This window comes from Geotrypetes seraphini, chromosome 10 (genome assembly GCF_902459505.1).
Source record: "Geotrypetes seraphini chromosome 10, aGeoSer1.1, whole genome shotgun sequence".
Classification (NCBI taxonomy): Eukaryota; Metazoa; Chordata; class Amphibia; order Gymnophiona; family Dermophiidae; genus Geotrypetes; species Geotrypetes seraphini.
Window position 1 is genome coordinate 105,560,746 of NC_047093.1, and position 13,174 is coordinate 105,573,919.

At 43.8% G+C, this 13,174-nt stretch overlaps 1 protein-coding gene across 1 annotated transcript in view; it reads right to left on the reverse strand.

The window, feature by feature from the left end:
* MEGF9 (multiple EGF like domains 9) overlaps positions 1–13,174 on the reverse strand; it is a 109,672-nt gene that overhangs the window by 25,993 nt on the left and 70,505 nt on the right. Inside the window, exon 3 of the mRNA XM_033961584.1 lies at positions 6,908–7,047. Within this exon, the coding sequence (XP_033817475.1) occupies positions 6,908–7,047 (140 nt within the window). The remainder of the gene's footprint in view (positions 1–6,907; positions 7,048–13,174) is intronic.

A 13,174-nucleotide genomic window follows, 5' to 3' on the forward strand; every position in this document is an offset into this window, starting at 1 on the left:
GGAATGATCAATGGTATCGAAAGCGGCTGATATGTCCAAAGAGAAAAGAATAACTGAGTTATGGTGATCAAGATTGTAGATGATGTTTGTCGTAAGTCCAATTAAGGAATATTCAGTATTATGATGTTTCCTAAAACCCGTTTGATTGGGGTGTAGTACATTGGTGGAATTAACAAAATCTGATAACTGATTGAAGATCACTTTCTCTGTGATTTTTGCCAAGAAAGGGATGTTAGCAATAGGGCGATAGTTAGTGGGGTCGTCAATACTAACTTTATGATCCTTTATTATAGGAGATATTAGTGATGTTTTCCAGTTTTCCGGTACATTCCCGGAAATTAAACTTTTTTTGATTAAGGAATGGATATAGGGTCCAAAACCCAAAAAGTGTTTTTTTAAGATTGCCGGGGGTATGGTCTCAAACGTGGAATTTTTCAGATTTAAGTTTTGAATAACTGTTTTGATTTCTAATAGTGTTGGGATGTTAAAGTTAGAACATTTGGCGCATGGAATTTTAGAATTGTTATTTAAATCAGGGGGGTTAGTGTTTGGGTAAGGAGTGAATTTGTTTCGTATGTTAATAATTTTATTGCAAAAGGTATCTGCCAATGTTTGAGCTGAAAGTTCTGAGCTATTGAGCTTTACTTAATTACAGCAGCAGAGTAGCCTTCAGAGAGGATCACCGGTGCTTTAGTGATCATTGCAGGCTGCCGTCATACTCAGCAGTACGTTCGCTCTGCCGCGATCCCGTCCCTGATGTCAGAGGAGGGGCGGGACCATGGCAGATGGAACGTGCTACGGAGGCCAATGGCAGCCTGCAAGCATCGCTACAGCACCGGCGATCCTCTCTGCTCCGCTGCTGTAATTAAATAAAGATAAGACGGGGAGACCAGGGAGAAGCCAGAGGATGCTGCAAAGAGCGCCTAAGCGCTGCAGCACTTCTTGACTGACCCTCCCCTCTCGCCCCCTAAAACAGGAGTGGCAGTGGACGGACAGCAAGAGGCAGCGCTGCCGCTCCTGCTTTAGGAGAGCTGCAGGCATGGGGAGGAAGGTTGGTCACCAAATCAGTCAGGCCAATAAAAAAAAAAAGTGATTCGAATCGATTCACTCAAAGTGAACCGGTGAATAGATTCGAATCGGAAATCGGGCAGCACTAATCCTAAGGCAAGCAGTGGCTTCTTCCCCTTAGTCTATCTCAGACTAAGAACTTCTCCAACTAACTTGTCCAAACCTGTTTTAAACCCAGATACACTAATCACCATTACCACATACTCTGGCGATGAGTTCCAGAGTGTAACTATTTACTGGGTAAAAAAATATTTCCTCCCATTTGTTTTAAAAGTATCTCCATATAAGTTCATTGAATGTCTCCTAGTTTTTGTACTTTTTTAAAGAGTAAAAATCAATTCACTTTTACCTGTTCTACACCACTCAGTATTTTGTAGACCTCAATCATCTTTTCCAAGCTGAAGAATCCTAACTTATTTAGCCTTTATCATTTTGGTCTCTCTTCTTTGAGCCTTTCCTAATTCCCCATATTGTTTCTGAGATACAGCAACCAGAACTGAATGCACTATTCAAGGTGATGTTGCACCATGGAGCAATGCAAAGGCATTATATTATACTTTGTCTTATTTACCATCCCTTTCTTAATTCCTAGCATCCTATTTGCTTTCTGGCCACTGCTGCATATTGGGCAGATTTCAGCATATTGTCCACAATGACACCTAGATCTGTTTCCTAAGGTGAACCCTAGCATCAGTTAACTATGATTTGGATTATTCTTCCTAATATGCATCACTTTACATTAGTCCACATTAAGGGCTCCTTTTAAAAAGCTGCGTTAGGGCCTTAACGCAAGCAATTGGTAGGGTAATTGGTAGCAAGAGGGTAGGAAGGGAGGGGGTGTAGCATTATATACTAAAGATGACATTAAGGTGACGAGAATCTCAGATGTCCAGTATACTGGGGAATCCCTTTGGGTTAATTTGGCCAGAGGGAAGGACAAATGCTTGTATCTTGGCGTAATTTACAGACCCCCAAGACAACAGGATGACCTGGATATGGAAATAATTGAAGATATAGAAAATATCACCTTGCGTGGGGACACAGTATTGCTAGGTGACTTCAACATGCCTGATGTGGATTGGGTTACACTTACCTCTGCTTCCGGCAGCAGCAAGAGGCTATTAAACTCTATGAAAGGAGCAAGCCTCAGGCAACTGGTGTTGGAACCGACAAGGGATCAGGCAATACTGGACCTGATACTTACCAATTGAGAAAGTGTCACAGAGGTCTCGGTGGGCGACACATTGGCCTCCAGTGACCACAACATGGTATGGTTCAATATCAGGAAAGGTTTCACTAAATCTACTACACTAACCAAAGTCCTCAAATTCAAGGACACACATTTCAAAGAAATGGGAGACTTCGTTCACCAGGCGCTACAAAGCCAAGAAGAAACCGATAACGTGGAAGACATGTGGTCGACTTTGAAAGCAACCATACAAGAAGCAACAAACCGCTATGTAAAATCAGTAAGTAAACGGCGAAGGAACAATAAGCCACAGTGGTTTACTGTGGAGATCTCAGACCTGATCAAGGAGAAGAAAAAAGCATTCATCTCTTATAAACAATCAGGGAAGTAGGACTCTAGAGCAGACTACCTGGCCAAATCAAAAGCCGTCAAAACAGCAGTCAGGGAGGCTAAATTCCTCATGGAGGAGTCTCTAGCAAAGAACATCCAGAAGGGAGATAAATCCTTCTTCAGGTATATCAGTGATAGAAGAAAAAACTCAGGCGGGATTGTACGTCTTAGGAAACCAGACGGAGACTATGTGGAAAAGGATTCGGAAAAAGCCCAACTATTAAATGAATACTTCTGCTCAGTCTTCACCCGAGAAGCGCCAGGGCTCGGCCCTCAGCTACAGACAAGGGTTGGCTCAGTTGACCCGTTTAGTAACTTTGAGTTTACGCCCAGCAGTGTCTACGGTGAGCTGTCAAAGCTCAAGGTTAACAAAGCAATGGGGCCGGACAACCTGCACCCTAGGGTGCTTAGGGAGCTGAGTGATGTCTTGGCGGAGCCACTGTCCGCGCTCTTCAACCTCTCCCTTAGTACAGGCAGCGTCCCGTTGGACTGGAGGAAGGCTAACGTCATTCCACTCCACAAGAAAGGCTCAAAGATGGAGACAGCAAACTACAGACCAGTGAGTCTAACATCAATAGTGAGCAAACTAATGGAAACTCTAATCAAACACCAATTAGATAAGATCCTGGATAAGGAGAATCTACGGGATCCCCGACAACATGGATTTACTAAGGGGAGATCCTGCCAATCCAACCTGATCAGCTTCTTTGACTATGTAACGGGGAAGCTGGATATAGGGGAGTCCCTGGACATCGTGTACCTGGACTTTAGCAAAGCATTCGATAGCGTACCACACCGCAGGTTACTGAGCAAGATGAGTTCTATAGGATTAGGTAACACATTGACGAAATGGGTTGGGAGCTGGCTTGGAGGTAGGCTCCAAAGGGTGGTGGTGAACGGCACCCCCTCCGAAATGACGGAGGTGATTAGTGGAGTACCACAGGGCTCAGTCTTGGGCCCAATCCTATTCAACATCTTTATAAGAGACTTGGCAGAAGGGCTTCGAGGTAAAATAACATTATTCGCCGATGACGCCAAACTGAGTAATGTAGTGGGCAAATGCACAACAGACGAAGATTCAGTGCCCGACAACATGATGCACGACCTACTCCTACTGGAGCGATGGTCTAGGACATGGCAACTCAACTTCAATGCCAAAAAATGCAAAGTTATGCACCTGGGCAGCCAGAATCCATGCAAGTCTTATACCCTTAATGGCGAGATCCTAGCAAAAACGGTAGCAGAACGAGACTTGGGGGTAATCGTCAGTGAGGACATGAAGTCTGCCAATCAAGTGGAGCAGGCTTCGTCCAAGGCAAGACAAATCATGGGCTGCATACGAAGGGGTTTCGTCAGTCGTAAGGCGGAAGTCATTATGCCATTGTATAGATCCATGGTGAGGCCCCACCTGGAATACTGTGTGCAATTCTGGAGGCCGCATTATCGCAAGGATGTGCTGAGACTGGAGTCGGTGCAAAGAATGGCCACCCGGATGGTCTCGGGACTCAAGGATCTACCATACGAAAAATGGCTTGACAAATTACAGCTATACTCGCTCGAGGAGCGCAGAGAGAGGGGGGACATGATCGAGACGTTCAAGTATCTTACGGGCCGCATCGAGGCGGAGGAAGATATCTTCTTTTTCAAGGGTCCCACGACAACAAGAGGGCATCCGTTGAAAATCAGGTGCGGGAAACTACGAGGTGACACCAGGAAATTCTTTTTCACTGAAAGAGTGGTTGATCGCTGGAATAGTCTTCCACTACAGGTGATTGAGGCCAGCAGCGTGCCTGATTTTAAGGCCAAATGGGATCGGCACATGGGATCTATTCACAGGGCAAAGGTAGGGGAGGGACATTAAGGTGGGCAGACTAGATGGGCCGTGGGCCCTTATTTGCCGTCTATTTCTATGTTTCTGTGTTTCTATGTGTTAAATTCCCAAGCACGCTAGCCAGTACCGCCTCCTTTTAAGGAGGCGGTAGATTTTTGGCTACCGCACACTATAGCGCACGGTAATTTTGTGCGTGCGTTAAAAACCCTAGCGCACCTTCATAAAAGGAGCCCTAACTTTCATCCACCATTTGGATGCCCAGTCTTCCAATTTCCTAAGGTCTTCTTGCAATTTTTCAGTCTACTTGTGTTTTGACAACTTTGAATAATTTCCTGTCATCTGCAAATTTAATCACCTCGCTTGTCATTCCAATATCAAGATCATTTATAAATATTTTAAATAGCACCAGTTCCAGTACAGATCCCTGTGGCACTCCACTATTCACCCTCCTCCATCGAGGAAGATGTCCATTTAACCCTGTCTTCTGTCCAATAACTGATTCCTAATCCATAACAGAACACTGCTTATTCCATAACTTTTTAATTTTCTCAAGAATATCTCATGAGGAACTTTCAAAAGCTTTCTAAAAATCTAGATACTTTACATCTGGGGTGCCCACACTTTCTTGGCTTGCGAGCTACTTTTAAAATGACCAAATCAAAATGATCTACCAACAATAAAACTTTTAAAATACAAAGCACACTGTACACATAGAAAATGTTAATTATCATTTATATTCGGGGGGGTTTTCAAAGAGGTCGAGGCAGATGACTTTAAAATATGCAATGTCATCTCAGTAACAACTATACAAAAATAGACAAATACACCCCCTTTTCCTTTTACTAAACTCTGATAGCAGTTTTTAGTGCAGGAAGCTGCACTAAATGCCCTGTGCTGCTCCCGACATTCAAAGGCTCCCTACACTAAAAACTGCTATCGCGGTTTAGTAAAAGGGGGCCATAGTACAAAATATAGACAGCAGCTACAAATTCAGACACATTTTAATCACTAAATTTAAAATAAAATCATTTTTACTACTTTTGTTGACTGGTGATTTCATGAGTCTGGTTGCACTTCCTTCTTCTGACTGTAAATCCAATATTTATTTCTTTCTGCCTCCTGCATGCTTCCTCTCCTCCAGACTTCATTCCATTCCCCAACCAACATCTCTCATTGTCCCTCCATGAGTCCAACTTTTTCTTCCTCCCTTCCTGCCCCCTCCCCTTTCTTTCTTTCTTTCTCTGCCCCCTGTCTTTCTTTCTCTCTCTCAGCTCCCCTTTCTTTCTTTCTGTCTTTCTTTCTCTCTCCCTGTCCCCTCCCCTATCTTTCTTTTTTAAATTTTTATTTTAACAAGTTTTATTGATTTTCACAATGGCAAATACAGCACAAAACAATACAACCAATACACCAGATAGCCAAATCCCTACCCCAAAACATGAACAGTCATACTGGTACTCTTCAATATAAGGCAATACTATCCAACCCAAAATTCCCCCCTTTCATTCTTTCTCTCTCTCTGCCCCCCCCTTTCTTTCTTTCTGTCCGTCTTTCTCTCTCCCCGCCCCCCCCTTTCTTTCTGTCTTTCTCTCTCCCTGCTCCCCCCCCCCCAAGTCACCGCCGCCGATTTCTTCCTGGTTCCCCGACGCCAGGCCAGGCGCATACAAGCACCGGGCCCACAAGCCTCTTCCCCCCCCCCCCCCGGTCAAATCTGAAGTCAGAGAGGAAGTTTCGGGCCAGCCAGGTAGCAATTGACTAGCCAGGAACTTCCTCTCAGACATCAGAATTGATGTCGGGGGGGGGAGGGGGGAGGCTGTGGGCCCAGCGCTTGTACGCACCAGGCCTGGCATCAGGGAAGCAGGGAGAACAGAATGCAAAGGCAAAGCGAGTCTATCGCGGAGCCCGGGATGGGCTCCGCAATAGACATGCTTTGCCTTTGCAATCTACTGGTCACTGGTGATCGACCTTTTGGGCACCCCTACTTTACATCAACTGGTTCATCTTTATCCATATGTTTATTCATGCTTTCAAAGAAATAAAGCAAAACGTCCCTTGACTGGACCCATGCTGACTGACAGAAAAGAATTAACTTGCCTTACAGACTGAACAAACACCAAAAATAGGCAAGTGTGATGGCCAATCCAAGCACAACAAACTTTATTACAATCCGAACAAGGATCCTAGTTTCAGCACACTATAATGCTGAAACGAGGATTTTTGTTGGGACGGAAATAGTTTGTTGTGATGGGATTGGACTGTCCCATTAAACCATATTTGTCTATCTGCTCCATGTTTCCACTCTTTTGCCCACCACTGAAGTTAGGCTTACCGGTCTGTAATTTCCCTTATCACCACTGAAACTCTTTTTAGAAATACGGTACACTGGCCAGATCTCATTTTTTACAAATAAATGGTAGGATATTAAATATTACCTGTTAATGTATCACAGCTATTGGAGTGATTATTGCACTGGCATCGTAAACATCCATTTTCACTGAATCTATAGTACTCAGGAAGACACTGATCACATTTAACACCTGTCACTCCAGCTTTACAATAGCACTGTCCAGACCTACAAGTTTAAAAAGGGGGAAAAAAAGGGAAATGCATTTGAAAAACAGGACAAATATGAATATTTTAATTGTCAGAAAAAAAAAGTTAACTGATCACCATTTGCCTTAATAATACCATATTTGCTAAAGTTAAACTTAACTGTCTCAGCATGCTTCTCTAATTTTTTATTCATTATAGCTCTGAGCACTGGTTACTGGATTTATAAGGTTACGAAGGATACAAATAAAAGGCAACATATGCAGACCTTTTCCCACTCTTGTTTGCTAATAAGAAATGTGATCAAATGGGGTAGACCACCCTTATACAAGCACCAAAAAAAACCCAACCCAAAACAAAACACTTGCTGCTCTCTCCATGTATAAGAACATAAGAATTGCCATACCAGGACAAAGTGAAGGTCCATCAAGCCCAGTATCCTGTTTCTAACAGTAGTCAACCCAGGTTCCAAGTACCTAGCTCAAGGACTGGCAACCTCTTTAAAGCAAAGAGCCAATTCATCCTATAAATTTTACCCAGGATTTACAAAGAGCCGCAATGGGTACAGAAGGGAGTTTGAGATATTCCCGGTCTCTCACTCTCTCTTCCCTCTCCAAAGTCTAGCTTCTTTTCCCTCTTTCTTCCCTCCAACCTCTCGGTCTCTGCACCTCTCTTCACTCCCTCCTTTGCCCCGCCTCTGCCCATTTTCCTCCCCCCAACCCACAGCCAAGGTTCTTTCTCCTCTCCGGGCCCCGACCCTTTAATCTCCCTCCCAACCCCATGATTTATTTTCCCTAGGTCTACCGAGGTACCTGGTGGTCCACTGGGGGTCTTCGTGGCAGGAGGACAACCCTCTCACTCCTGCCTCTGCGTGGTTGCCTTCTAAAATGGCTGCCATGATCTTTTGCAGCTGCTTGCATCATTTCCTGTAGTACTGCAAGCTGCTGTGAGAGGTTGTTGCAGCCATTTTAGAAGGCAGCCGCAAGAAGGCAGGAGCGAAAGGGCGGCACTCCTGAAACGAAGAGCCTTGCTGGACCACCAGGTACCTTGGTAGGCCTGGGGGATGGCGAATTATGGGATTGGGAGGGAGATTAAAGGGTTGGGACCTGGAGAGTCACAGCCACATAGCAGAAAACCAATAGGGTGCCGGCCCCTGACCCAGCTAGATCCCAAGTAATAAAACAGATTTTATACTGCTTATCCTAGGAATAAGTAGTGGACTTCCCTAAGCCATCTCAATAATGGCCTATGGACTTTTCTTTTAGGAAATTATTTAAACCCTGCTAAGCTAATTGATTTCACCGCATTCTCCGGCAATGAATTCCAGAGTTTAATTACACATTGTGTGAAGAAATATTTTCTCTGGTTTGTTTTAAATCTACTACTTAATAGATTCTTCCCATGCCCCCTAGTCCTAGTATTTTTGGAAAGAGTAAACAAGTGATTCACATATACCCTTTCCATTCCACTCAGTATTTTATAGACCTCTATCATAATCAAGGAGCAAAAGGGGCGCTCAGGGAGGATAAGGCTATAGCAGAAAAACTGAATTAATTCTTTGCTTTGGTCTTTACAGAAGATGTAAGAAATCTACCTGAACTAGAAATGGTTTTCAAGGGTGAAGATGTGGAGGAACTTAAAGAAATCTCGGTGAATCTGGAAGATGTATGAAGCCAAATTGACATATTAAAAAGTGATAAATCATCTTGAATGTTTGGTATACATCCCAGGGTACTAAAAGAACTCAAACATAAAATTGCTGACCTGCTGTTAGTGATCTGTAACCTGTCACTAAAATCATCTATAGTACCTGAAGATTGGAGGTGGCCAATGTTACAACAATTTTTACAAAGGTTTCGAGGAGAGATCTGGGAAATTAGAATGGAAAGCCTGACTTAAGTGCCAGGCAAAATGGTGGAAACAATTATAAAAAATAAAATTGTGGAACACGTAGACAAAGGAAAAATTATGTCCTACCTGTTAATTTTCTTTCCTTTAGACGCAGCAGATGAATCCAGAGACTAGTGGGACAGCATACATCTACCAGCAGGTGGAGATAGAGAACTGACTCGCAGGTGTATATCTTGGATGGAGTCCCTCTTGGCCAGTCAGTATCACTCAATGCCAAGCATCCGGATAATGCAACTGCAGCTCAACAACTTCTTTCCCATAAGCAAAAGAATATCTTGACCCCAACCATGAACATAACCTGCGAGAAAAATCATCTTTGAACAATTCCGATCGTGTGGGCCTCTGGATTCATCAGCTGCGTCTAAAGGAAAGAAAATTAACAGGTAGGCCATAAATTTTCTTTCCTTAGCGCTGGCAGCAGATGAATCCAGAGACTAGTGGAATGTAGCAAAGCCATCTCAACTCGGGTGGGACGAACATGCCGCCTCTGCAGTAACCAAAGCACCCAAATGGTAATGCTTAGAAAACGTGTTCGAGGACAACCAAATGGCCACTCTACAAATCTCTTCCAGAGAAAACCTCCTGGAATCAGCCCAAGACGTAGCTATTGCCCTTGTCGAGTGAGCATGGAGAGCTTCCAGCAACTGTTTGCCCACCAACAAATAAGCGGAAGCGATAGCTCTCGGACCCAACAAGGCAACGATGCCTTGGAAACCGCAAGACACTTCCTAGGACCCAAAAAGAGCACAAAGAAGTGATCCGAACGCTGAAAATCATTAGTAACCTGAAGAAAGTGCAAGAGCACTCTCCATACATCAAGCACATGCAAAGCAGGAAACCACGACTCCCCAATCTTCTTCTTTGAATGACGGTAGGAAGAGGAACTGATTGACGTGAAAAGGTGACACCACCTTAGGAAGAAAGGAAGGAACCGCCTGCAATTCAGACACACGCCTGGCCAATGCAAGTGCTACCAGAAAAATCGCCTTTAAGGTAACATCTTTGAGCTTTGTGTTACTCAAAGGTTCGAAAGGAGCCCCTTGCAAACCCCCAAGCACCACCTTCAGACACCAATCTGGACATGGCCTCCACAAAGGTGGCTGAATGCGGTTCACCCCCTTAAGGAACCAGATCACATCTGGCTGAGACCCTAATGTCAAATTTGACACCTTCCCTTCTCCTCCATCCAATTTTGCCTTCGGCTGCAAAAAAGCCTTATGCAGCAGAAACACAAACTCTGGAGAGAATTGATCAAAGGAAGCAAGCCCATCCGAGGCTGCTGCTCCCTGTGCTAGCATCTCCCCTGCAGCAGCCGCTGAAGTGCTCAGCCGCACTTCCATCGCCGCCACCAGTGTCAGTCCCGCCTTCTTCTCCCCAAGCGCATCCTTTATGTAGGGAGGTAGCACACCCTCTAGTGACAATAGAGCAGCCACTGCCGCATCTCCTACGCAGCCGGCCAAACATACCCCCAAAGGAGAGCGGCGCATCCCGCATCGCGAGCAGCGTTTCACTGCTTCTGCTGCCATGCCTCTCGTGGCCTTCTCCTTGCACACCCAGGCAAAAAACTAGCAGTGCTACTCACATGCTCCTGCTCCCAAAAGGCCTAATCCAGCACTGAAGCACCAACGTTGTGCCAGCAAACCTGGTCTGGGCCTGACGGCTGGCTTTTTATTTTTTCTTATGGGAAAAAAGACCTTCTGACCAAGAATCCTTCCCCCCAGACGGTGAGGGTGGGGAAGGGACCTGGGAGAGCTCAGGTGTTGCCCCTAAAGTCAGCACATCAGCTGCCGACAGCCCTGAACTCAACTGGAGTCTAAGCAACAGCAGAATCAGCCTTTTCAAACAGGAGTCAACATCAGATATCTAGGAACCACTGGAATAGCAGCCATCCAACCTGCTGGAGATAGACAATACTGACTGGCCAGGAGGGACTCCATCCAAGATATACACCTGCAAGTCAATTCTCTATCTCCACTTGCTGGTAGATGTATGCTATTCCACTAGTCTCTGGATTCATTTGCTGCTAAGGAAGTAGATTTAATGAGATAGTCAGCATGTGTTCAGCCGAGGGAGATCTTGCCTCACCAATTTGCTTGACTTCTTTGAAGGTATGAATAAACATGTGGATAAAGGTAAGCCAGTTTATGTGGTGTTTCTAGATTTTCAGATAGATTTTGACAAAGTTCCTCATGAGAGGTTCCTGAAAAAATTAAAAAGTCAAGGAATAGGTGGCAAATTTCAGTTGTGAATTAGGAATTGGTTATCAGACAGAAAACAGGGGTAGGATTAATTGGTCATTTTTCTTAATGGAAGAGAGTAAACAGTGGAGTGCTGCAGGGATCTGTATTGGGACCGGTGCTATTTAACTTATTTATAAATGATCTGGAAATCTGAACGACAAGTGAGGTGATTAACTTTGTAGATGACACTAAACCAGCGGTGTCCAACCTGCGGCCCCGTGAAGTATTTTGTGCGGTCCCGGTCGAGGGCGATGCAGTGTTTTCCTCTGCTGCCCCCGGGCGTTTACCATCTTGTTGGTTCCCTCCTCTGTCTTGCTACAGCGTTTGCACATTTGTGTGGCCCCAGAAACATTTTTTTCGGCCAATGCGGCCCAGGGAAGCCAAAAGGTTGGACACCCCTGCACTAAACTGTTCAAAGTTGTTGAAACTCATGCAGATTGTGAAAAATTGCAGGAGACCTTAGGAAACTGGAAACTGAGTGTCCAAATGGCAGATGAAATTTAGTGTGGACAAATGCAAAGTAATGCACATTGGGAAGAATAACCCAAGTCACAGTTACCTGATGCTAGGGTCCACCTTGAGGATTAGCACCCAAGAAAAGGATCTGGGTGTCGTTATAGACAATACGATGAAAGTTTTGATTCTATAGCTTTGTGTTTTGATCCTGTAGCATGTTATTGGCTCTGTAGCTGACTCTTTATACAAGAGAACATAATATGTGTCCCCTTGTACTGTGCAAAATTTAATGATAGCAAACTGACATATTCCAATCACGTTGCAAATTAACAAATGCAAATAAAACAAAAAAAATGGAAAATACCATTTTATGTTCAAATGGGGTTTTTTTAGGAAGCACAATCCAAACAGTACAAACTTGATAAACGTCTTATGGGTTCAGTTTAATTTTTATATTATGGTTACTTATTCTATACTGGGTGAAGATCTGTGTTCTGCATGTTTGAAAGAGACATGGTTTTCTGTTAGCACCAACCGCATGATTGCTCTGTTTTAAGAACATAAGAATTGCCATACTGGGACAGACCCATGTCCCAAGTATCAAGCTAAATCCCAAGTAAAAACAGTTTTAATGTTGCATAAGCAGTGGATTTTCCCAAGCCATCTGGTTTGTTTAGTTTTCCAATAGATTTATTGATGTTTTAGTGACACCAATTTTTAAAAAGGGTTCCAGAGGTGATACGGAAAATTATAGACTGGTGAGTCTGACATCTGTGCAGGGCAAAATGGTAGAGACTATTATAAAGAACAAAATGACAGAACATATATGTAAGCATAGATTAATGAGAGAAAGCCAACATTGTTTTAGTCAGGGAAATTCTGCCTCACCAATCAATCTGCATTTTTTTGAAGGGGTGAATGAACATGTGGATAAAAGTGAACCGGTTGATACTATGTATTTGAATTTTCAAAAGGCATTTGAAAAAGTACCTCATGAAAGACTTCTGAGGAAATTAGAAAGTCATGGGATAGGAGGTAATGTTCTTTTATGGATTGAGAATTGGTTGAAAGATAGAAAACAGAGAGTGGATATATAGTGGGGCTCCCCAGGGGTTTGTGCTGGGACCGCTGCTTTATAACAGTGTTTTTCAACCTTTTTACACTGGCAGAAATAAAAGACTGGCAGAAATAAAAGAATGATTTTGTGGACCGGCACACTATTAGGACTAAAATTTTAAAACCCCGTTTCCACCCCATCTCCGTGAGCTCGGTCACCTCAGTAACTATAGAAAAATAGACAGAAGATATAATATAGACAGAAGATATAAATTCTCAAAACTGACACGTTTTGATCACTAAATTGAAAATAAAATCATTTTTCCTACCTTTGCTGTCTGGTGATTTCATGGTTGTGTTTCCTTCTGTCTCTGGTTGTGTTTCCTTCTGTCTGGGTATCCTTTCATTTCTTTCTTTCTGCACTCAGGCCCAACAATTGTCCCTTTCTATTCCCTCCCTCTTTCCTTTCCATGTCTTTAGTGCCCC